The sequence below is a fragment of the Salmo salar genome, chromosome 01 (genome assembly GCF_965601325.2).
Source record: "Salmo salar chromosome 01, fSalSal1, whole genome shotgun sequence".
Classification (NCBI taxonomy): Eukaryota; Metazoa; Chordata; class Actinopteri; order Salmoniformes; family Salmonidae; genus Salmo; species Salmo salar.
In genome coordinates this window covers 138,894,238-138,920,880 of record NC_138291.1, presented here as the reverse complement: position 1 = coordinate 138,920,880, position 26,643 = coordinate 138,894,238, and the positions used below count along the sequence as shown (strand labels likewise).

At 40.9% G+C, this 26,643-nt stretch overlaps 1 protein-coding gene across 2 annotated transcripts in view; it reads right to left on the bottom strand.

The window, feature by feature from the left end:
* Positions 1–26,643, bottom strand: part of LOC106561913 (band 4.1-like protein 4) — a 98,655-nt gene that overhangs the window by 45,353 nt on the left and 26,659 nt on the right. For both annotated transcript variants that reach the window (XM_014126271.3, XM_014126282.3), the window contains exon 3: positions 14,365–14,469. In XM_014126271.3, coding sequence (XP_013981746.1) covers positions 14,365–14,469 — 105 coding nt within the window. The remainder of the gene's footprint in view (positions 1–14,364; positions 14,470–26,643) is intronic.

Here is a 26,643-nt window from a genome sequence, read left to right as displayed (position 1 = left end):
TGAGGGGACCACTGTATTTTAGCTAGCTAAGATTAGCATTGTTGGATATACTTTTATAATGAATTATGTCTTATTTATTTATTTATTTATTTATTGTCCTATCATGGTGGAACAGTTTTAAAATAAATTATAAATTTTAATTTATTTATTGTCCTATCATGGGGATCTACATTTTTAAAATAAATTATATCTATTTATTTATGATCCAAATTTAATGGTACGGTCAACAACCCTATACCCTGGACACCCACCTGAATGACCCAGATACTAAGGAGAAGTCCCTAACTGTTTTATGTGCCTGCTGTAAGCGGTCTCTATGCAGCCAAAATGCGGTCAGAGACCAAGAGCAGCACTGCCCCCTGAAGATTCTGAGCCCGCTTGGCAGGGTTGGTCCTGCAAAGCCAAAGCCCCCTAAAGGGAGAGCATACTAAACAAAAAATTCTCAAAGCTGCTAATGAGAACCATGACGACCTTGTAGCCGGTGGGGATTCCGGTGGGGTGCCCCCACCGAGGCAGTGGCAGTGCCGGCAACACTAGCTGCAGTAACCCATGGGGAGGGGGACACACTCGGACATTCAGAGAGGGGGGTATATTATTGTGACCCTAGTGGCACAAAATCAAAAGTCTGACTGCATGGAGATGCTTGGGAATATGGACAATACAGGTGACCGTATTGTGGGTGTTTCAGGGAAGAGGTGTACATTTGACCTCCATCATCTAGGATGTGACAATGGTTAATCAAATCTCTCAATTTCTGGCCATTTTTTTTGCACGGTCTTGCAGGCCTTCTAATGCAGCTGCAACTGTAAATGCATTTGTAAATCAAGACCTTTCTTGAGTTGGGCTCTGGGTGGTGCAACTGTGGAGAATGTGAGCTTATGGTTGTGTGGGGGAAAGGGTTGAGTGTGTGTGGGTGTATGTGTGTATCCCACAACTGTTGCGAAGGAGTAAAAGATGTTAGGTACAATAGAGGATGATCCACAGCTACATATAATACAAATCGAGGTGAGGGTGATGGAAATGCATTTGGCAATTGATTTACTTCAATTCGGTAAATGGCACTGTGTGCTCTTTTCGAAGGATGGATCCCAGTCTGTTCAGGGCTATGGGATACGGGGGATCGGGGGTGGTCTGCCGGGCATTGGGATGACAACCCAACTAGGGATGAGGAAGGCTTTTAGCGGGAGGAATAGTAGGGACCAATTGGAGGTTTACTTAGTAGCAATGCAAATATCATGGAACAGCTATATAGACACTCAATCATCATGTTACTTTTTAATGGTACGTTTACAAACATATATTTTCATAAATAGAATTTAAAGTTGTGTCTCATTATGATAAGTGGAGAAATAAGTATAGCCAGTTACAATTGTAATGGCCTAGCAGATAATAAGAAAAGACGATCAGTATTTACCTGGCTAAAAGAGAAGGCATATAATATCTATTGTTTACAGGAAACCCATTCAACAATTTTAGATGAAGTTTTGTGGAAAAAGAAATTCAAAAGGGGTGATGGTTTTAATTAACAGTAATTTTTATCCATATGTGCAAATTGTCCAAACAGATTATCAAGGTAGATGGATTATTTGAAATATGTTATTGGACAATAAACGGATATGGCTTATTAACCTATACGGTCCGAATAATGATGATCCAAACTTCTTTGAAAATATATATAAGAATTTATCAACTCTACAAACAACACTAGACTCTATTATTATGGTGGGAGATTTTAATACGATCTTAAATACCTCTATGGACCGGAAAGGAAATCACACTACAAACTATCACCCTCAAGCACTTAAGGAAATCATGAATGTCATGGATATATTGGAATTAGTGGATATATGGAGACTTAAATACCCTGACCTAGTGAGATATACATGGCGGAGGCTTAATCAAGCTAGTCGCCTTGACTACTTTCTTATGCCATTCTCTCTGGCACCAAAAGTTTAAAAAGTGTTGATAGGGGACAGAATGCGGTCGGATCATCACATAATTGGCATATATATTACTCTTACAGAATATCCACATGGGCGAGGATATTGGAAATTGAATCAAAGCCTACTAGATGATAAATTGTTTGGAACTAGGACAGAAGAATTTATAACGGACTTTTTCAGACATAAGTACAGCAGATCCCCTTATTGTATGGGACACTTTTAAGTGTGCCTTTAAGAGGCCATGCAATTCAGTACTCATCTATAAAACAAAAGCAATTTAGATCAAAAGAGTCCATATTAACAGTGGAAATTGAAGGACTAACAGTACAGTTAGATAGCAATAAAAACGGTACCATAGAGGCACAGAATAAGTTAGAGGAAAAACAAAAAGAAATGGAGGAATTTATTCAAGAAAGATCCAGTGTAATATATTATAAAAATAAAGCAGACTGGATGGAATATGGGGAAAAATGCACCAAATTATTTTTCAATCTTCAATATAGAAATGCTACCAAATAAAATTTATTAAAACTTGTTACAAATGATGGAGTCACGCATGATTCACCAAATGATATTTTGAAAGAGGAAGTAAAGTACTTTAAGAATATATTTTCATTTCAGGTTCCTCCATCTCCACTAACTGAAACTAATTGTATGGATTTTTCCTAATAATAATGTAAAATTAACATCTGTACAGAAAGACTCATGTGAAGGCCAAATTACAGAGGAGGAACTGCTTGATGCAATTGGGGCCTTTAAGGATGGGAAAACCCCAGGGCTGGATGGCGTACCAGTGGAAGTATACAAAACTTTTTTTGATATAGTCAAAGGACCATTATTAGCATGTTTTAACCACTCCTATATAAATGGCAGATTATCAGACATGCAACAAGAAGGTCTGATATCATTATTACTGAGACAGGACCCAAATGGTTTATATAAAGATCCAGTCTATTTAAAAAAATGGAGACCTCTTACACTTCAGTGTTGTGATGCAAAAATCCTAGCAAAATGCTTGGCGCATAGAATTAAAAAAGTATTGTCAGATATTATTCATCCTAATCAGACAGGTTTTTTACATGGACGATACATTGGAGATAATATAAGACAAGTACTGGAAACAATAGAATACTATGAAATATCGGGGACACCAGGCCTGGTTTTCATAGCTGATTTTGAAAAGGCTTTTGATAAAGTATGACTGGAGTTTATATATAAATGCCTAGAATATTTCAATTTTGGGGAATCTCTTATAAAATGGGTTAAAGTTATGTATAGTAACCCTAGGTGTAAAATAGTAAATAATGGCTACATCTCAGAAAGTTTTAAACTATCTAGAGGAGTAAAACAAGGTTGTCCACCATCGGCATATTTATTTATTATTGCCATTGAAATGTTAGCTGTTAAGATTAGATCAAACAATAATATTAAGGGATTAGAAATCTGTGGTTTAAAAACCAATATGTCGTTATACGCCGATGATTCATGTTTTCTTTTAAAACCACAATTAGAATCTCTCCACGGCCACATAGAGGATCTAGATACTTTTGCTATCCTCTCTGGATTAAAACCAAATTATGATATTACGTATTGGATCACAAAAAAATGCTAATTTTACATTACCATGTAGTTTACCAATTAAATGGTCTGGCGGAGATGTGGACATACTCGGTATACAAATCCCAAAAGAAAGAAATGATCTCACTCCAATAAATGTTAATAGAAAGTTAGCAAAAATAGATAAGATCTTGCTACCATGGAAAGGAAAATACCTGTCTATTTGTGGAAAAATCACCCTGATTAACTATTTAATCATATCACAGTTTACCTATTTGCTTATGGTTTTGCCTACACCTAGTGACCTGCTTTTTAAATGATATGAACAAAAAACATTTAATTTTATTTGGAACGGCAAGCCAGATAAAATTAAAAGGGCCTATTTATATAACGAATATGAATTCGGAGGGCAGAAATTATTCAATAGTAAAGCAAGACCTCTCACTAAAGGCATCAGTCATACCAAAATTATATTTAAATCCAAACTGGTTTTCTAGTAAATTGGTACAAATGTCTCATCCTATGTTCAAGAAGGGCCTTTTTCCCTTTATTCAGATTACACCTGCCCACTTTCGGTTGTTTGAAAAGGAAATAATCTCCAAAATATCTTTATTTTTTAAATAAGCCTTAGAAAGTTAGTTGCAATTTCAGTTTAATCCACCTGAAAAGACCAAAAAGACCACCAAATAATACAACAAATATTGTGGTTAAATTCAAATATAGTAATTGATTAAAAAAATGTATTTTTCTAAAGAAATGTTTTAAAAAAAGGTATAATTTTTGTGAATGATATTATAAATAGGACTGGTGGGGTGATGTCACACATGCAGCTAACACAGACATATGGAAATGTCTGCTCTACCCAAAATTACACCCAATTAATTGCAGCATTACCACAAAAATGGAAGAGGCAAGTAGAAGGGGAAAAAAGTAAGGAACTTGTATGTCGGCCCTGTATTAAAGAACATAAATGGTTAAAGAAAAGTGTGATAAATAAAAACATATACCAATTTCATTTAAGGACCAAAAAACTGATAGCTGTGCCATATAAATTGCAAAATAGTTGAAGAGAATTGCGATGTGCCCATTCCATGGCACATGGTTTATGAATTGATACGCAAAACAATGCCGGATTCAAAACTTAGAATTTTTCAATTGAAATTATATGGCAAATAGAAATCCGAAATGGATGATGTTGATGGATAGATGGGAAGGGTTGAATGGAGCTGAAGGGTGAGACTAATAACAAGATAAACAATGTAAAACATACGGGGTCTGTAAAATGTATATAGGTTCAGAACTTTTGTGATATAGCACAGTTACAAATAGAAATCAAACTGGATGGACATCAGAAATAGAGGAAGGACTAAAAACAAACAAAAAATAACTATTGTAAAATAGACTGTGTGTGGAAAATGTGTATAAGATGAATAAATTGAAGGTAAAAGCCGAAGTGCTTATTAGTTTACTCCAATTGGGCGGTCGGTGGTAGGGTTTGCGGGGAATAATAATAAAGGTATATTCTTTAAAAAAGTATGTATGTCTATATAGGTATGTGTATGTATATATGTATGCATGCGTGTATGGATATATATATTTACCCAAAAAATAAATGGGGGATTGGAAATGATGCTGACAATTACATTGATGGAAGCAATATTCTTTCCGCAATATTAAGCTGATCCACCCCTAAAAAAATAAAAAAATAATAAAAAAAGATAAGCATAGTTAGCTTTTTTGATTATTTTTTTAAACATTTTAGTCATTTAGCAAACGCTCTTATCCAGAGCGACTTACAGTAGTGAATGCATACATTTCATAAAAAAATGTTTCTCCCGTACTGGTCCCCTGTGGGAATCGAACCCCCAACCCTGGCGTTGCAAACACCATGCTCTACCAACTGAGCCACATGGGACCTTTGATGGTAACAGTAATGGCAACAATGCCATCTCTCTAAAGTACATTTGATGACATCATAATATGGCAGTTGTTTCCTACTAATTATTTTCCTACTTTCATCAACAACAACAGGTAATGTGTATTATATGAAATGTTAAAAGTTGTATAAAAAAATACCTGACTTGATAAAATAGTAGGATAATTCCCCAGCTAAGCAGATGCAATTAGTAGTCATTTTGGTTGTGAAGTGCATTAGAACAAAATGCAATTTACCACTTGGCTATCTATTATATCAACATGTCAGAGGTCCTCTCATTCAACACCACCTCATAAGATTGCCTGCTGCAGTTGTTCAAGAGATTTCCAGTTTTCAGTTGAACACGTACAGCATAGAGAAGACCAGCAAGGGGGCCCTGATCAGCATCATGCAGACATGTCTTCGCTGTGAGCATTCCTAAGAATGGAACAGTGATACTTGCCACATGTTGGCAAGTATCCGGACATTAACCTTCACCTGTCAGTGACAATAGCTTTCACAGGCTCATCATTTGTACAAATACAGAAAGTAACCCACTTCATTACTCTGATAAGCCAATTGTGAAACATATTTTATGTAAACTGGCATAACCTAGCCTGGTGGAACAAGCTTATCGCTTGTTTCAATTCACATTTTATGATATTTATTTTACTTACCTTTAATTAACTAGGCAAGTCAGTTAAGAACAAATTCTTATTTTCAATGACGGCCTAGGAACAGTGGGTTAACTGCCTTGTTCAAGGGCAGAACAACAGATTTTTACCTTGTCAGCTCGGGGATTCGATCTTGCAACCTTTCGGTTACTAGTCCAAAGCTCTAACCACTAGGCTACCTGCCGCCTTCCGCCCATATCTGAAGTGAAATAGAAAGGTGAACACAACGATCAGGTTGGTTCCACCAGCCTAATCATAACCACCATTGATAATGTAATCAGTGCTCTCTCTGTGTGTGTGTGAGAGTGAATGTGTGAATGTGTGTGTGTCTGTATGACCGACCAGTATCTATGATGAGGGGCCAAGAGCTGATCTATGCTGCTATTCCCATCAATGGGGCTCTGGCAAAGTCTTCACCTCTTACCTGCTCACCAAAGTATTCATACCCCTTGACTTACTCCACATTTGTTGTGTTACAGCCTGAATTTGAAATGGATTAAAGAGATGTTTTTCTCACCTGTCTACACGCAATACCCCATAATGACAAAGTGAAAACACATTTAGAATCTTTTTGCAAATGTATTGGAAATAAAATACAGAAATATATAATTTTACGTAAGTATTCACATCCCTGAGTCAATACTTTGTAGAAGCACCTTCGACAGCAATTACAGCTGTGAGTCTTTATGGGTAAGTCTCAAGAGCTTTCCACACCTGGATTGTGCAACATTTGCCTATTAATATTTTACAATTGTTTCAAGCTCTGTCAAATTGGTTGTTGATCATTTTTAGACAACCATTTTCAGGTCTTGCCATACATTTTCAAGTAGAAACTCTAACTTAGCCAATCAGGAACATTCACTGTCTGCTTGGTAAGCAACTCCAGTGTACATGTGGCCTTGGTGTTTTAGGTTATTGTTCTGCTGAAAGGTGAATTCATCTCCCAGTGTCTGATGGAAAGCAGACTGAACCAGGTGTTCCTCTAGAATTTTGCCAGTGCTTAGCTACATTCCTTTTTTTTTTATCCGGAAAAACTCCCCAGTCCTTAACGATTACAAGCATACCCATAACATGATGCAGCCACCACTACCCTTGAAAATATGGAGAGTGGTACTCAGTAATGTGTTGTATTGGATTTGCCCTAAACATAACACTTTTTAATTCAGGACAAAAATAAATGTTTTACTTTAGTGCCTTGTTGCAAACAGGATGCATGTTTTGGAATATATATATTCTGTACAGGCTTCCTTCTTTTCACTCTGTCAATTAGGTTAGTATAGTGGAGTCACTACAATGTTGTTGAGCCATCCTCAGTTTTCTCCTATCACAGCCATTAAACTCTGTAACTGTTTTAAAGTCCCCATTGGCCTCATGGTGAAATCCCTGAGCGGTTCAATCCTCTCCGGCAACTGAATTAGCATGGATGCCTGTATCTTTGTAGTAACTGGGTGTAGTGATACACCATCCAAACTGTAATTAACAACTTCACCAAGCTCAAAGGGATATTCAATGTCTGCTTTTTTTAAAAACTATCTACCAACAGGTGCTCTTCTTTGCAAGGCATTGGAAAACCTCCCTGGTCTTTGTGCGGAAGAGGCATTTCAGTTGTACAACTGACTAGGTATCCCCCTTTCCCCTTTAATGATGGCTGGAATGGAGCGAATGGCGACATTTGATGTTTTTGATACCATTACACTGATTCCGCTCCAGCCATTACCACGAGTCCGTCCCCACAATTAAGGCGCCACCAACCTCCTAAGTCCATGCAACTTCTTATGTGACTTGTTAAGAAAATGTGTACTCCTGAACTTATTTAGGCTTGCCATCACAAATGGGTTGAATATTTATTGGCTATAAGACATTGTAGCTTTTAATGAATTTGTAAAATTGTCTCAAAACATAATTACACTTTGACATTATGGGGTATTGTGTGTAGGCCAGTGACCAAAAATCTCAATTGAATCCATTTTAAATTCAGGCTGTAACACAACAAAATGTGGAAAATGTCAAGGGTTGTGAATACTTTCTGAAGGCATTGTAGTATATGTTTCTGTGTCAGATATCTGCTATCCAAAACTGACAGTTGTAATAGAACAGTGACTGTGTGTACTGTATGTGTTCACAGATGCATGAGATGCATAGAGACCTGGCACTCAACACATCCACAATGAGGTGATTAATAATACTACAGTACAGCACAAATGTCCAGTAATAGCAACACACTTTTCATTCCATGTGTCACTGATGAACTAGGGCAAACGGTAACTTGGCGGGCCTCTGTATGCCTATGTAGATATTCCATTCAAAATCAGCCGTTTCCAGCTACAATAGTCATTTACAACATTAGCAATGTCTACACTGTATTTCTGATCAATTTGATGTTATTTTAATGGACAAAAAATTTGCTTTTCTTTCAAAAACAAGGACATTTCTAAGTGACCCCAAACTTTTGAACGTTTTTTTATTTTCACCTTTATTTAACCAGGTAGGCCAGTCGAGAACAAGTTCTCATTTACAACTGCGACCTGGCCAAGATAAAGCAAAGCAGTGCGACAAAACAGCAACACAGAGTTACACATAAACAAACGTACAGTCAATAACACAATAGAAAAATCTATGTACAGTGTGTGCAAATGTAGAAGAGTAGGGAGGTAAGGCAATAAATAATAACAATGTTGCATTAACACTGGAGTGATAAATGTGCAGATGATGATGATATGCAAGTAGAGAAGTAGAGACTGGGGTGCAAAAGAGCAAGAAGATAAATAGCAATATGGGGATGAGGTAGTTGGGTGTGCTATTTACAGATTGGCTGTGTACAGGTACAGTGATCGATAAGCTGCTCTGACAGCTGATGCTTAAAGTTAGAGAGGGACATAAGACTCCAGCTTCAGTGATTTTTGCAATTCGTTCCAGTCATTGGCAGCAGAGAACTGGAAGGAAAGGTGGCCAAAGGAAGTGGCTTTGGGGATGACCAGTGCAATATACATGCTGGAGCGAATGCTACGGGTGGGTGTTGCTATGGTGACCAGTGAGCTGAGATAAGGTGGGGCTTTACCTAGCAAAGATTTATAGATGACCTGGAGCCAGTGGGTTTGGTGACGAATATGTAACGATGTCCAGACAACGAGAGCATACAGGTCGCAGTGGTGGGTAGTATATGGTGCTTTGGTGACAAAACGAATGGCACTGTGATAGACTACATCCAGTTTGCTGAGTAGAGTGTTAGAGGCTATTTTGTAAATTACATTGCCGAAGTCAAGGATCGGTAGGATAGTCAGTTTTACGAGGGTATGTTTGGCAGCATGAGTGAAGGAGTGTATATACACTGCTCAAAAAAATTAAGGGAACACTTAAACAACACAATGTAACTCCAAGTCAATCACACTTCTGTGAAATCAAACTGTCCATTTAGGAAGCAACACTGATTGACAATAAATTTCACATGCTGTTGTGCAAATGGAATAGACAACAGGTGGAAATTAGGCAATTAGCAAGACACCCCCAATAAAGGAGTGGTTCTGCAGGTGGGGACCACAGACCACTTCTCATTTCCTATGCTCCCCGGCTGATGTTTTGGTCACTTTTGAATGCTGGCGGTGCTTTCACTCTAGTGGTAGCATGAGACGGAGTCTACAACCCACACAAGTGGCTCAGGTAGTGCAGCTCATCCAGGATGGCACATCAATGCGAGCTGTGGCAAGAAGGTTTGCTGTGTCTGTCAGCATAGTGTCCAGAGCATGAAGGAGCTGCCAGGAGACAGGCCAGTACATCAGGAGACGTGGAGGAGGCCGTAGGAGGGCAACAACCCAGCAGCAGGACCAATACCTCCGCCTTCGTGCAAGGAGGAGCAGGAGAAGCACTGCCAGAGCCCTGCTAAATGACCTCCAGCAGGCCACAAATGTGCATATGTCTGCTCAAACGGTCAGAAACAGACTCCATGAGGGTGGCATGAGGGCCCGACGTCCACAGGTGGGGGTTGTGCTTACAGCCCAACACCGTGCAGGACATTTGGCATTTGCCAGAGAACACCAAGATTGGCAAATTCGCCACTGGCGCCCTGTGCTCTTCACAGATGAAAGGAGGTTCACACTGCGCACGTGACAGACGTGACAGAGTCTGGAGATGCCGTGGAGAACGTTCTGCTGCCTGCAACATCCTCCAGCATGACCGGTTTGGCGGTGGGTCAGTCATGGTGTGGGGTGGCATTTCTTTGGGGGGCCGCACAGCCCTCCATGTGCTCGCCAGAGGTAGCCTGACTGCCATTAGGTACCGAGATGAGATCCTCAGACCCCTTGTGAGACCATATGCTGGTGCGGTTGGCCCTGGGTTTCTCCTAATGCAAGACAATGCTAGCCCTCATGTGGCTGGAGTGTTTCAGCAGTTCCTGCAAGAGGAAGGCATTGATGCTATGGACTGGCCCGCCCGTTCCCCAGACCTGAATCCAATTCAGCACATCTGGGACATCATGTCTCGCTCCATCCACCAACGCCACGTTGCACCACAGACTGTCCAGGAGTTGGCGGATGCTTTAGTCCAGGTCTGGGAGGAGATCCCTCAGGAGACCATCCGCCACCTCATCAGGAGCATGCCCAGGCGTTGTAGGGAGGTCATACAGGCACGTGGAGGCCACACACACTACCGAGCCTCATTCTGACTTGTTTTAATGACATTACATTAAAGTTGGATCAGCCTGTAGTGTGGTTTTCCACTTTAATTTTGTGTGACTCCAAATCCAGACCTCCATGGGTTGATAAATTGGATTTCCATTGATTATTTTTGCGTGATTTTGTTGTCAGCACATTCAACTATGTAAAGAAAAAAGTATTTAATAAGATGTTTTCTTTCATTCAGATCTAGGATGTGTTGTTTAAGTGTTCCCTTTATTTTTTTGAGCAGTATATAATGGTAGTGTATATATATATATATTTTTTTTTACTCTGCCTATTTCTACAGATGGACTGGAGATTTTTTACCAGTTGGCAGCCTCAAGCGTTTGATGGGACACCATAATTGGGTAGGTTTTATCTGACCCGTTCAAACTTCAACATAATACAGATGTAGGATCTTCATTTGATAACTCTTTTGTTGCTGAGAATTTTAGTAGCGGTTTAAAAAAGCTTTTAAAGTTTGTAATTTCTACTTTAAAATGTCAGACTTGATTTGCCCTAAGGAAAAATGTATTAACCCCTACAACAAATATCCATTAATTATAATCAACGTAATAATTCAAATGTCCTATTGCAGCAGGATTATTCTCCTGCTGTAGCGAACTAGCTCAAATTAAGATCCTACATCTGTACCCGCTTGTGTGTCAGATATTACCTATTCTAACTGCCATTGGTATTAGAACAGTGACTGTGTTCACAGAAACATGTATGGAGCCAGCAAATGGAGACCTGTAGACGGGCTTGATACTGATGTCTCTGAATGGAGAGAGACCTGGCACTCGGCATAAACATTTTACTAGACACAACTTTTACTTGTATTGTCTTTTTAAATTATTGAATTGAAAGGTATCAGTCAATATGGGGAGGGAACTCGTGATGTATGCGGGACACCATACAGGAAGGTATGACCACTCTGACATGTTTGCCAAGGTAGCCCCATTACCACCAGACAAAATGCCGATAGGCACAGTGTCTGTATCGGCTGGGAATGAAAGGTGCACATTGTTATATTACCAGACCACTGTTTCTATGGCATTATGTAAAAGGTTGTTTAATCTACATGGACCTGTTACTACATTTGAAAGTTATCAGAACATTTAGTTTAGAACAGAGATCATCAACTAGATTCAGCAGTGGGCAGATTTTTTATTGAGCGGATGGTCGGGGGAGTGGAAGATAATTACAAAAAAGGTTTACATTGCAAATTGACCGAAAGAAGCCCAAACATACATTTACATTTACAGATATAATATTTGACTAAAACATAGTAATTTCTCCATACGGAATACTTGGAAATATATTTCCAAAATTAAAATCACTTGGAGATGATTTCCTGGTGTTTTTACAGTCTTTCATGTCTGCGGGCCGCCATTTGGGGAACCCTGGTTTCGAATATCTACATAAATTATATATTACTCTGTAGGCTACTGACCCATTCAAAGCTTCCTCTGGCATCTCACCATATATCTGCCTGTAGTTATTGAAATCAACGGCACAGCTGCAGGCTAATTTCTGACAGATGGGTGTGTCTTTGTGGTGGCAAGGACACACCCAAGAAACACCCACATCAAACCACACACCCAAGCCAACTCACGTTTGGCTTCTGTCATGGCCGCCAGAATTTCTTGAGGAGCAAGCCCAAAAAATTGGGCCTAATCAGCGGGTGCAGTTCCCCATTAACCCTAACCTTAACCACACTGCTAACCCAAAATCCTAACCATAACCTTAAATATTTTTGTTTTCATAAGTTAACGATATAGCCAATTTTGACTTTGCAGCTGGCCCATCTTGCGTAAATCTGCCTCTAGGGCAAGATTCATGACAATAAACGTCAACCTGCTACAGTATCTATGTTGGTATGTCCTTTACGACTCCAGAGGGTAGGAATGATGTGAATGTGCATGCTGATGCAAACACGCCCTTGGGCCAAATATTACCCAAGCACAGGGAAGATAACCTGCCATAAACAATAGCTGTGTATACATTGATAAAATAAATGTTCTATAAAACAGACTGTAAAAGGTCTGTATCTATCCAATAACAATTTTTTCTACAGAATTCTTAATTAACTCATCTCCAAAAAAAAACAAGGTTGGCAAAAATTCTTAATCAGATCCCCCGGTCAAACATATTTGAACATCAACTCAGCATTACAGAGATTTATCATCTCTAATTATCTCAACAGGATACTGGTTGTCAGACAAACTCAATCTGTTGGAGATAAACTGGAAAAACACAACACTGAGAAAAACAAGGGTGAAGGTGGAAAACGAGAGAGAGAGTGAGTGAGTGTGAGAGAGAGAGAGAGAGACAAAGAGAGAGACGGGGTAGATAGAGGGGTGAGGCATAGAGAGAGAGAGGAGGGGAAAGAGAGAGGGGTAGTGATGGAGAGAGAGATGAGAGAGAAAGAAGAGGAAAACAAACTGAGCTATGTGGGTTAAAAGTAGACTCAGCGATATGACGTAGATGTAGAAATTAAACAGCACAGTGGGTCAATTTCCACAGCAACTATGAGCGTTGAAGTGCGAGGCTCAACTTATCTGCTGTTTATGCGCCCTGGCTACCACGCTGTGAACAGCGTGAAGCTCACACGTGCACTTGTGCAGATACTGTGTGTGACTATGGGAGAGCGTCTTGTATCTTTCATATCTGCGGTTCTGCTCGTGGCAACGTAATTTGTCTACCTTTAAGCAGGGACATCAGCAGTAAAACAATGTATCTCTCTTTTTCAAACAAGAATCCTCTCTTGTACTGGGTGTGTGCTTATAGTGCATAGTGCATGCATGTCAGGTCATACATTAGATAAGTCAAACAGAGACAGTGATGCTGGTGTTCCAACATTTTCTTCTTTTACTTAAACATAGCTTTTGAGTCTTGACACATGTACAGAGACATGCTTTCATCCTGCGCAGGTCTGACGATAAATCAGGGCTTGGCCGACAGCCCCCAGAAGGCATTGCACAGGATACCGCCCATCCATGTGAGCGGGGGGACGTTGGGAGATTATGTCTGGGTCCCAAACGGCACACTATAGTGCACTACTTTTGACCAGAGCCCTATGGGCCCTGGTCAAAAGCAGTGCACTACATGGGGAATAGGGTGCATTTTGGGACGCACACAGCCTATCATTGTGTTCTTTTATGGCTCTGTACTCTGAGTGTGTGGAGCCCTGGGGCCCTGAATGAGTATTTACTACTCCTTTCCACCCCTACTCTACCCTGTCATGGCCTGGCCTGGACCTGCGTGCGACGCACTGTGATGGCACCTTCTGCCAATATTCACAGAACTGTTGTTGTCTTGTCTTTAGAGCATACTAACACATACTATTTTCACTTTGACTGGGGCAAGCTGAAGCTACCCGTTTCAGATATCTATCCCAGACATCTGCCTCAGAGGGAAATACCCTTTCTAATCTCACCAGCCACTTCGATTAGTGTATATGAAGGAAGGAAATATCCTCTCCAGTGCACTATTCATAATGTAATGTCAAAAGCATGCCAAATGCAGAAAGCCTTCCCTGGTCTACAGTGAGAGTATACTGTACATCTGTATTAATGTATATATTATTTGTATAAATATGTTTATATAAATCATTGGTGACTGACCGTCTGGTGGCTGCGGTCACAGTAGCGCAGCCCGAAGTAGTCTGTCTCTGCCAGGTTCACATGGTTGAACACAAAGTCTAGCACCACCGACCCCTTAGTGGACTTCTGTGTAACACAAGAGGTTAGGAATTAGTATCTCAGTCACATTCAAATGTGTTGCCAAGCAAAGACATTCTCAAGTAGATGTCAGTGTTTTTATTTACAGAATATAAGATGGGTGACAGTCATATTATACTGTAGCTTTTAATGCATTCTGAAGCAACATGCAAAGTATTCTGAAATACCATGGTGGACTTCTGTATGGACAGTCATTTAAAAAATAAATAAAAATAGTTTCAACTATATATGGCATACAGCAGTGGTCACCAACCGGTCAATCACGTTCGACTGGTCCATCTCCAAGGCATTCCTAGTCGATCACCAAACATTTCTGTAAAAACCCCAACCATAAAGCCTTGCTTTCCTATTTTTTGTTTCGCGCTGTTGGGGGTAGGTGCACTTGATTCAGCAGCCCTAGCGCCGGGAAGGCAAAATGTTCCCATACATAACCATTTAATGTGTCTGAAGGTAGAACTCCCAGAGAGAAAATCAAGTGCACCTATAGGCCTACCTTTGGCCAATCAGATAGCTCAGAACACCGTGTCTGCAGTTTCCTCGAGCTATAGACTGTAAAAATACGCCTTGAACATACAGCAAGTTCATACTATAACATTTAAAAACTTTTAAAACCATGACTATAGAGAGACTCAACGAATACAGCAAAATTCTGCTGTTTTTGTGTATGCTTAAGTTGTTATTCAGCACTGTCAACACTTTGTTCAACACCATCATAAGCCACAAAATGCGGGTTCTCCCAGCTTCCACAAGCTACAACCAGCACTGCAGCTGCAATGTAGGAGTTTAGCAAAGTGTTCTGATAAGCTTGAGTTGTTATTATTAGCAGCTTGTGTCTTTTTTAATATCAAGGAATATTTCACTTTCTCTGGTCATAGGAGTAACGACATGAATTGGTGCATGAGGCAGAAATAATGCAGTGCGACTTGAGTTGCTACTAGCTAGAAGACTCTGTCCCCTTTTCTCAGTGGAGGGAAGGAGGGTGAAGTAACGATGAGTCGGGTGAAGTAACGATGAGTCGGGTGAGAGGCAGCCTCACCGCTGCTCCCTCCCCTCAGACAGATGCAGGCCATCAGTCCAGTAAAAAAATAAAAATAAGCAAATGATCATGCTCACTTAGCTGTGCCTCACAAGTAATACAACAAATTATCTATTACCAATGTGATCATATACCTACATTTTTTAAATAGAATTTCAAAATGGTCTGAGAAGAACAACATCGGCAGGGCAATTCAAGCATAGCCAATAATGTATTGGGCCTATAGCCTGCTGCACAAACCTCATTGCTACAGAACTGTTTTTAATTGGTTAATGTTGCATAGGCTTACGTTTAAGTCCTGTTTAAAAAAGATCTGAGCGGTAGATCTCGGCTTGCATTTTGACTCAAAGTGATCTTGACTCAGACCACTGGCATACAGTATAGCACATATTTTATTCACTTCAGGATGAGGACATATAGTCTCTCTTTTAGCTTGCTGTGGCTGGATTTAGAAATAACATGAAGAGACTATAAGAGAGCAGACATATGTCTCCAGGGAAATATGAAGAGAGATAAATTATTACTTTGCTATGCAGTGAAAACAGCCTTACACTGCAATTTACGCACCTCACCTCTTATTACCATTTCTCAGAGGCTTGCAAAAGTAATCTGCTAAAAGAAACAAATTTAGGACTCTGATTTTAGTATGAACCAGACAAACCCTTGTTACAGTAGCATTTCCATAACACCTATGCCACTGTTACAAGATAATTGCCATAAATCTATATCTCCTTCGTAGGATGGAGAAAAATCCTTGACCGTATCTTTAGCTCAGTCAGCACTTTTGCTTTCCCTTGTAGATACAGCATCAATCCAAATGTATCCACTGAGGATATAGTGTAAGTATATATTGCGATAGATAACCAATCATTTAATCAAACAAACCAATCCCAACTTGCCAGGCCTCAGCGAGGAGCAAAACCCAACAAAACTCTCCTCTCTCACCTGCATTCAGTTACATTTACATTTGGGGCTCCCGAGTGGCACAGCGGTCTAAGGCACTGCATCTCAGTGCAAGAGGCGTCACTACAGTACCTGGTTTGAATCCAGGCTGCATCACATCCGGCCGTGATTGGGAGTCCCAAATGGGCGGCACACAATTGACAAACGTCATCCAGGTTTGGCCGGGGTAGGCCGTCATTGCAAATAAGAATTTGTTCTTAACTTACTTGCCAAGTTAAATAAAAAATAAAACATTTTTTTACCTTGAGGGCAATTTGACTACATCCCAAGAGAGGAAATTGATTTCTACTATGGAGGCATCAATGCATAGCCTATGCCAGTAATGAAAGATGGGGGTTTACTCACAGTAAACATCATCTCAAGGTGAGTCAGAGGCTGAAACACACGACAAACACACTAACATTCCAACCCAACCAAGGGTTTCCTACCCTCCTCTTTTGCCGTTTTCCTTTTCAAAGTCAACACACACATGCATGCATGTACACACACACACACACTCAGTTCCCTGGGGTATGATTGAGAGATCATTTCGGGTGGATCATTCACAGACCAGCGGTGAGTTTGCTTTGGGTTTGTGTGCGATTTGTTCTTTAGCAGGACACCAACATCCATCTTGGCTGGAGGACATCACTCTCTCTTTACCTAATTCTCTCTGTTTGCTCTTGACACAGAAAGGAGGAAACGGTGTGTGTGTGTGTGAGTGAGTGTGCATCAGAGTGTGTGTTTCTCTCTGAGATAGTGGAGAGGACTGCTCTTCTTAATCACAAAGCACATTTTTGATGAATCACGTGGTGTACACTGACAAACAGTCAGTATGATTTACGTCCCCAAAGGCATGAGCACACAGACCATGCTCGGCTGGTTAGAGACCAAATGTGACTGCCTAGAGCAGAATATGCCATTTTCAGCAGTAGGTTTACAATCAGCAGTGTGGGAAAACCTAGTGAATCTATATGGGTTTTTAGAAGTCACGGCTTACACTCCTATTAAGAATTCAAGAAGTTAAGAGCAGGTTGAGGAGCAGGTCGAGAGCTTCAAGCTCCTTGGTGCCCACATCACCAACAAACTAACACGGTCCAAGCACACCATGACAGTTACGAAGCGGGCACGACAAAACCTATTCCCCCTCAGGAGACTGAAAAGATTTGGCATGGGTCCTCAGATCCTCAAAAAGGTTCTACAGCTGCACCATCGAGAGCATCCTGACTGGTTGCATCACTGCCTGGTATGGCAACTACTCGGCCTCCGACCGTAAGGCACTACAGAGGGTAGTGCTAACGGCCCAGTACATCACTGTGGCCAAGCTTCCTGCCATCCAGGACCACTATACCAGGCGGTGTCAGAGGAAGGCCCTAAAAACTGTCAAAGACTCCAGCCATCCTAGTCATAGACTGTTCTCTCTGCTACCACATGGCAAGCTGTACCAGAGCGCCAAGTCTAGGTCCAAGAGGCTTCTAAACAGCTTCTACCCCCAAGCCATAAGACTCCTGAACATCTAGTCAAATGGCTACCCAGACTATTCGCATTGCCCCCGCCACACCATTGCCACTCTCTGTTGTCATCTATGCATAGTCACTTTAATTAACTCTACCTACATGTACATACTACCTCAACTAACCGGCACCCCCCTGTATATATTGTTATTTTTTTACTGCTGCTCTTTAATTACTTGTTACTTTTATCTCTTATTCTTATCCGTATTTTTTGAAACTGCACTGTCGGTTAGGGGCTCGTAAGTAAGCATTTCACTGTAAGGACTACACCTGTTGTATTCGGCGCATGTGACTAATAAAATTTGATTTGAAGTCCAAGAAGACTAAAAGACCACATAGTATGTGATGAGTAGGTCCAAGTTCATTCCTAAGGCATCTAAAGTAGAACACTTCCTCATGTTAACAGTTAATTACTTCCTCTGTGATTCAAGACTCATCTGCATGTTTTCATTATCTACTCAATCTGCAGGTGCACTCCCAGTGAATCACAAGTGGGCTGCCTGTGTCTGACACAGGAGACAGGCTCTCTCTCGCTCTGTCTCTCTCTTTCTCTCTCTCCCTCTCCCCCCTTTCTCTCTCTGATACCCTACTATATCTATTGTTCTCCTTCTCTCCCCCCACCTCTCCCTCTTTCAGAGATGTAAACTGGTGAGGGCCCAAAAAGGTGCAATATTTTTTTGCTGAGAAACACATTTTTTTTTACACATCTACCAATCGATGCCCTTCTTTGTGAGGCATTGAAAAACCTCCCTGTTCTTTGTGGTTGAATCTGAACCCTCCAAATCGGAACCCTCCAAAGATAAAATGTTTCTTGGTGTCTGCACACCCCAGCTCGCCATCATGGGCCCAGGGGCCGACTGGGACAAAAATTCATCCTTGGCATTTAAGTCACACCAGCCCACATCACCGTGCAGTCACTGCACGCACCCCCCATAGTGCTCCTCTTTTTTCAACCAGCTCATGTTTAAGACAAATACAACACATAAAAGCACCACCGGAGATACAACTTACCACTATAACTGTGCCTCTCTTGCCTCCCTGTTGTGCAGTCTGTCACTACATTTTCTCTGCTGTCACTCTGTCTGTTTGTCTATCTGTCCGTCTGTCTGTCTCTGATTCGCCTTGTGCTCCTCTGCTGTCACTGTCTGTCATTCCTAAGTGCTATTTGCTATTACTTACAGTATAGAGCCAACAAATGAAGGAACTGGCAGTACATCTGTGTCTTTGTTTCCTTCCTACCTCAGATGTACTCACCTATGAGTTGTCTGGTACCAGAAGACCAGGGGTCCACACTACCTGTGCTGGGCCCAGCAACATCCTAGAGTAACACTTTATTTTAAGGGTCCATAATAAACCATTTATAAGGCATTTACAAACTGTTTGCTCACCATATATTAAATCATTACTCCCATATTTTGCAAATGTTAGTAAGCTAGCTATTCACACACCACTGGTCAGCCAAATGCCCAATATAGACAATTATGACAACAAAAATTGCGCAAAAGTCATAAACAAAAGACTGGCTCATGGGCAGCCAGCCGTATCCATAAAATATACAGTACCAGTCAAAAGTTTGGACACCTACTCATTAAAGGGTTTTTCTTTATTTTTACTATTTTAGAATAATAGTGAAGACATCAAAACTATGAAATAACACATATGGAATCATGTAGTAACCAAAAGTGTTGAACAAATCAAAAAATATTTTATATTTGGGATTCTTCAAAGTAGCCACCCTTTGCCTTGATGACAGCTTTGCACTCGCTTGGCATTCTGTCAACCAGCTTCATGAGGTAGTCACCTGGAATGCATTTCAATTAACAGGTTTGCCTTGTTAAAAGTTAATTTGTGGTACTTCTTTCCTTAATGCGTTTGAGCCAATCAGTTGTGTTGTGACAAGGTAGGGTTGGTATATAGAAGATAGCCCTATTTTGTAAAATACCAAGTCCATATTATGGCAAGAACAGCTCAAATAAACAAAGAGAAATGACAGTCCATCATTACTTTAAGACATGAAGGTCAGTCAATCCGGGAAATTTCAAGAACATTGAACGTTTCTTCAAGTGCAGTCGCAAAAACCATCAAGTGCTATCATGAGACTGGCTTTCATGAGGACCGCCACAGGAAAGGAAGACCCAGAGTTATCTCTGCTGCAGAGGACACGTTCATTAGAGTTACCAACCTCAGAAATTGCAGCAGAAATTACTGAATTAACAATGAACTTTTATTTTAACTTAATATAATACATAAATAAAATCTATTTAGTCTCAAGTAAGTAATGAAACATGCTCAATTTGGTTTAAATAATGCAAAAACACTGTGTTGGAGAAGAAAGTAAAAGTGCAATATGTGCCATGTAAAAAAGCTAACGTTTAAGTTCCTTGCTCAGAACATATGACAGCTGGTGGTTCAATATTCCCAGTTCTTCAATATTCCCAGTTTTAGGTTGTAGTTATTATTGGTATTATGACACGTCAACTATTTCTCTCTATACCATTTGTATTTCATATACCTTTGACTATTGGATGTTTTTATAGGCACTTTAGTACTTCAATAGCCTAATCTCAGGAGTTGATAGGCTTGAAGTCATAAGCAGCGCTATGAATCAAGCATTGCTAAAAGCTGCTGGCAAACACGGTAAAGTTTGAATGAATGCTTACGAGCCTGCTGCTGCCTACCACCGTTTAGTCAGACTGCTCTATCAAATATCAAATCATAGACTTAATTATAATATAATAAACACAGAAATACGAGCCTTTGGTCATTAATAAAGTCAAATCCGGAAACTATAATTTTGAAAACAAAAATGGTTTATTCTTTCAGTGAAATACGGAACCGTTCCGTATTTTATCGAACGGATGGCAACCCTAAGTCTAAATATTGCTGTTACATTGCACAACCTTCAGTGTTATGTCATAATTATTTACAATTCTGGCAAATTAGTTTGCAATGAGCCAGGTGGCCCAAATTGTTGCATATACCCTAACTCTGCGTGCAATGAACGCAAGAGAAGTGACACAATTTCCCTAGTTAAAATTGCCTGCTAACATGATTTTTTTTTTACTAAATATGCAGGTTTAAAAATATATACTTCTGTGTATTGATTTTAAGAAAGGCATTGATGTTTATGGTTAGGTACATTCGTGCAACGATTGTGCTTTTTTCGCGAATGCGCTTTTGTTAAATCATCACCCGTTTGGCGAAGTAGGCTGTGATTCGCTGATAAATTAACAGGCACCGTATGTCACACTTGTCGTCGTAGAGAGAATGGGACCAAAGCGCAGCGGGTTTCGTGCTCAACATATTTATTTATCAAATAATGCGAACACCACGGAAGAAAACAATAAACAAACTAGCGACATGAAACAGTGAAAGCAGGCTCAACAAAAAGCAGTGCTCTCAAACAACTACCCACGAAAAACAAAGACAAACACACCCTACTATATAGGACTCCCAATCAAAGGCAACTCAACACACCTGCCTTCAATTGAGAGTCCAACCCCAATCAACTAGACATAGACCAGTGACAAACCCCATAATACATACATCAACACCCTCTGCCACGTCCTGACCAAACTACAATAACCAAATATACTCTATACTGGTCAGGACGTGACACCGTATTGATTATATGCCAAGCAGGACAAGCTAGTTAACCTAGTAATAACATCAACCATGTATAGTTAACTAGTGATTATGTGAAGATTGATTTTTTTATATAAGATAAGTTTAATGCTAGCTATCAACTTACCTTGGCTCCTTGCTGCACTCGCGTAACAGGTGGTCAGCCTGCCACACAGTTTCCTGGTGGAATGCAATGTAATAATTGGCGTCCAAAAATGCAGATTACTGATTGTTATGAAAACTCGAAATCGGCCCTAGTTAATCAGCCATGCCGATTAATCGGTCGACCTCTAAAAGAAACCACTACTAAAGGACACCAATAAGAAGAAGACACTTGCTTGGGCCAAGAAACACGAGCAATGGACATGGTAGAAATATGTTTGTTGGTCTGATGATGCAAAATTTAAGAGATTTTTGCTTCCAACCACCGTGTCTTTGTGAGACGCAGAGTAGGTGAACGGATGATCTCTGCATGTGTGGTTCCCACCGTGAAGCATGGAGGAGGATGTGTGATGGTTTGGGGGTGCTTTGCTGGTCACTGTCTGGGATTTATTTAGAATTCGAGGCAAACTTAACCAGCATGGCTACCACAGCATTCTGCAGCTACATGCCATCCCATCTGGTTTGCGATTAGAGGGACAATCATTTCCCTGCATCCAGGTGGAGGCCTACTACCAGCAGGAACATGGAACACTCCAAAAAGATATGTATAGCTAATACTCCACTCACATGAGGAGTGGAGAAGCCCTATGCCCCATAAACCTTTCTACCCCTGGAGTAACTCCCTGTCAGAGATACTGTGATTAGAGGGTTTTGCAGGAGGCCCTGGGAGGTCAGGGGTGAGGGCTTAGGTGTCAGGGGGAGTGAGAACGAAGTTACAGAGTAAGGCTACCTTCAACCAAAATGCACGAAACGCATGTCCAACAAGGCTGTTTGGTGGGGAAGAATGCTGTTTTTCCGTTTTAATTGGTTGATGGATCGTCTCGATGGACCCCCCCACACCCAATTTGTCTGATTTGACCCTTATAGTCCTCAATCATCAATGTAAATGTTAACTATTGCTTTTTCTTTCAAGAGCATTCAGTATGTTTATACATCTCTCTACAGGTGCAACAGAGAGGAATATTCCAAGGACCTCCAGGGCCTTCATACCAACTACATGTAATCTCTCCAGAGCGCAGAGAAGTAGGCTCTGCTGGTGGTAATATACTTTATGCAAACCTCCTTCACTACGGCGGTGTGATTATAAACCGGGTGATTCGAGCCCTGAATGCTAGTTGGCTGACAGCTGTGGTATATCAGACCGTATACCACGGGTATGACAAAACATTTATTTTTACTGCTCTAATTATGTTGGTAACCAGTTTATAATAGCAATAAGGCAGCTCGGGTTTGTGGTATATGGCCAATATACCACGGTTAAAGGCTGTATCCAGGCTCTCTGTGTTGGGTCGTGCATAAGAACAGCCCTTAGTCTCCCAGACTTTTAATAAAACTAATGTGTCGTCCCCTATTCCCAGGTGAGTCGACTGGGCCATGGAACTCCAGAGCAGCACATCAAAAACCTGCCACCCTGTTGTCAGCAAACAGTTCCCTGAGGAAGGATGCCACTCTCAAGGCTTCAAATTGTCAAATTTGAAATAAAGTTAGGTATAAACAACTTATTTTCATTTTTTGGAAGGTTACAAAAAAATAATATATATCCTGTTATTTTTACTACCTACTCTGGTAACTTAAACATCTGACAACATGCAGATTTTCTCTATCAAGACAACACTTAGAGCTTATGATTCAAAAAGGTTTAATATCAATGAAAGTCTCATATCAAGGGTGAATACATTTTCATTCATGTATATAAAGACATCACACAGGTGTGCGAACTAAATATACATCCCAGGCAAGACTGAAAAATAGGATAAATAGGGTGCGTTTAGACAGGCACCCCAAGTCTGATCTTTTTTCACTCAGATCAGCTCTGAAAAATATCTGATGTAAAAAAATATATATGTGATTGGTCAAAAGACCAATTAGTGAAAAAAAGGCTACCAGGCTAACAGGGCTACCAGTCTAAACACAGGCAGGGCCAAGTGAATATAAGTCTGTTCTTGTGTTCGTAGCAGTTTGTATGAATTTAAGTAGTTACATAAATCAAATCAAATTATATTGGTCACATACACATGGTTAGCGACTGTAGCAAAATGCTTGTGCTTCTAGTTCCGACAGTGCAGCAATATCTAACAAGTAATCAAAAAATTCCACAACTACCTAATACACACAAATTTAAGTAAAGGAATGGAATAAGAATATATACATATAAATATATGAATGAGCAATGACCGAGCGGCATAGGCAAGATGCAATAGATGGTATAAAATACAGTATATACATATGAGATGAGTTTTGCAAGATATGTAAACATTATTATAGTGGCATTATTAAAGTGACTAGTTATCCATTTATTAAAGTGGCCAACGATTTCAAGTCTGTATGTAGGCAGAAGCCTCACTGTGTTAGTGATGGCTGTTTAACAGTTGGATGGCCTTGAGATAGAAGCTATTCTTTCAGTCTGTCGTTCCCAGCTTTGATGCACCTGTACTGACCTCGCCTTCTGGATGGTAGCGGGGTGAACAGGCAGTGGCTCGGGTGGTTGTTGTCCTTGATGATCTTTTTGGCCTTCCTTTGACATAGGGTGCTGTAGGTGTCCTGGAGGGCAGGTAGTTTGCCCCCGGTGATGTGTTATGCAGACCGCACTACCCTCTGGAGAGCACTGTGGTTATGGGCGGTACAGTTGCCGTACCAGGCGGTGATGCAGCCCGACAGGAAGGTCTCAATTGTGCATCTGTAGAAGTTTGTGAGGGTTTTAGGTGGCAAGCCAAATTTCTTCAGCCTCCTGAGGTTGAAGAGGCGCTGTTGCGCTTTCTTCACCACGCTGTCTGTGTGGGTGGACCATTTCAGTTCGTCTATGATGTGTACACTGAGGAACTTAAAAATGTCCACCTTCTCCACTGCTGTCCCGTCGATGTGGATAGGGGGGTGCTCCCTCGGCTGTTTCCTTAAGTCCACGATCATCTCCTTCGTTTTGTTGACGTTGTGTGAGAGGTTGTTTTCCTGACACCACACTCCGAGCGCCCTCACCTCCTCCCTATAGGCTGTCTCATCGTCGTTGGTAATCAAGCCTACTACTGTTGTGTCGTCTGCAAACTCGATGATTGAGTTGCAGGCGTGCATGGCCACACAGTCATGGGTGAACAGGGAGTACAGGAGGGGGCTGAGCACGCACCTTTGTGGGGTGTTGAGGATCAGCAAAGTGGAGATGTTGTTTCCTATCTTCACCACCTGGGGGCGGCCCGTCAGGAAGTCCAGGACCCAATTGCACAAGGCGAGGTTGAGACCCAGGGCCTCAAGCTTAATGATGAGCTTGGAGGGTACTATGGTGTTGAATGCTGAGCTGTAGACAATGAACAGCATTCTTACATTGGTATTCCTCTTGTCCAGATGGGATATGGCAGTGTGCAGTGTGATGGCAATTGCATTGTCTGTGAACCTATTGGGGCAGTACGCAAATTGAAGTGGGTCAGGGTGACAGGTAAGGTGGAGGTGATATGATCCTTGACTAGTCTCTCAAAGCACTTCATGATGACGGAAGTTAATGCTACGGGGCGATAGTCATTTAGTTCAGTTACCTTTGCCTTCTTGGGTACAGGAACAATGGTGGCCATCTTGAAGCATGTGGGGACAGCAGACTGGGATAGGGAGAGATTTAATATATCCGTAAATACACCAGCCAGCTGGTCTGCGCATGCTCTGAGGACGTGGCTAGGGATGCCATCTGGGCTGGCAGCCTTGTGAGGGTTAACACGTTTAAACGTCTTACTCACGTCGGCCACAGAGAAGGAAAGCCCACAGTTCTTGGTAGCGGGCCGCATCAGTGGCCCTGTATTATCCTCAAAGTGGACAAAGAAGGTGTTTAGTTTGTCTGGAAGCAAGATGTCGGTGTCTGTGACATGGCTGGTTTTCTTTTTGTAGTCCGTGACTGTGTATTAGACCTTGCCACATACGTCATTGAATTGCTACTCCACTTTGTCTCTATACTGACATTTCGCTTGTTTGATTGCCTTGCGGAGGGAATAACAACACTGTTTGTATTCGGCCATATTCCCAGTTACCTTTCCATGGTTTAATAGGTTTACACTTTCAGTTTTGCGCGAATGCCGCCATCTATCCACGGTTTCTGGTTAGGGTAGGTTTTAATAGTCACAGTGTGTACAACATGTCCTATGCACTTCCTTATAAACTCACTCACCAAATCAGCATTTAAATCGATATTATTCTCTGAAGCTACCCAGCCCGCATGATCATAACAATCTTGAAGCGTGGATTCCGATTGGTCAGAACATACAGTACATGTCAAATGCCTAGGAGACAGAGATAAGGAGACTCTTGCTGTAATCAAAGGGAAGGTACCATTGAAGGTCCCAGTATACACGCGGGCAGCTTGAAGCAGATGTTTGTCACCACCCAGGCCCTTGTCACAGCATGCAGTGGTCTGATAGGGAGATGACAAATTCATTATGTACCTATCACCACCAAAGCCGTATTAGTATTTACTGCACATGTTACTGAACAATCCAACCATTTCATTAGTATCATTGATCTAAATGGGGAATTCACATACAATATCCTATTCATAAGCGTTGACTAATACGTCTAGGGTCATGTGGTGGTCTGGCAGCATGCTGCTTTCTAGTGATTTTACTCCCTCTTCATCTGAAATGCAATAATAAAAATATGAATAACAATAAGCCTAGTCAGTCAGTAACTTGGCTAACCAGGCTAATTAAACACTGTACATCAGCCAAATGATACCCAACCAATACAGCCTACTAGTCTAGTCACAGTGAAATTGGGAGGGGCATTTTTCTTGCCAACTTTTCAGTCACCGATTAATACATAGGCAGTGGAATTAAGTAGTTTGACAAAATGTGTTCAGAAGTCAGTAAAATGTCTTTAAAATATAGCTAGCAAATACAGCTATAGTTTTATTTT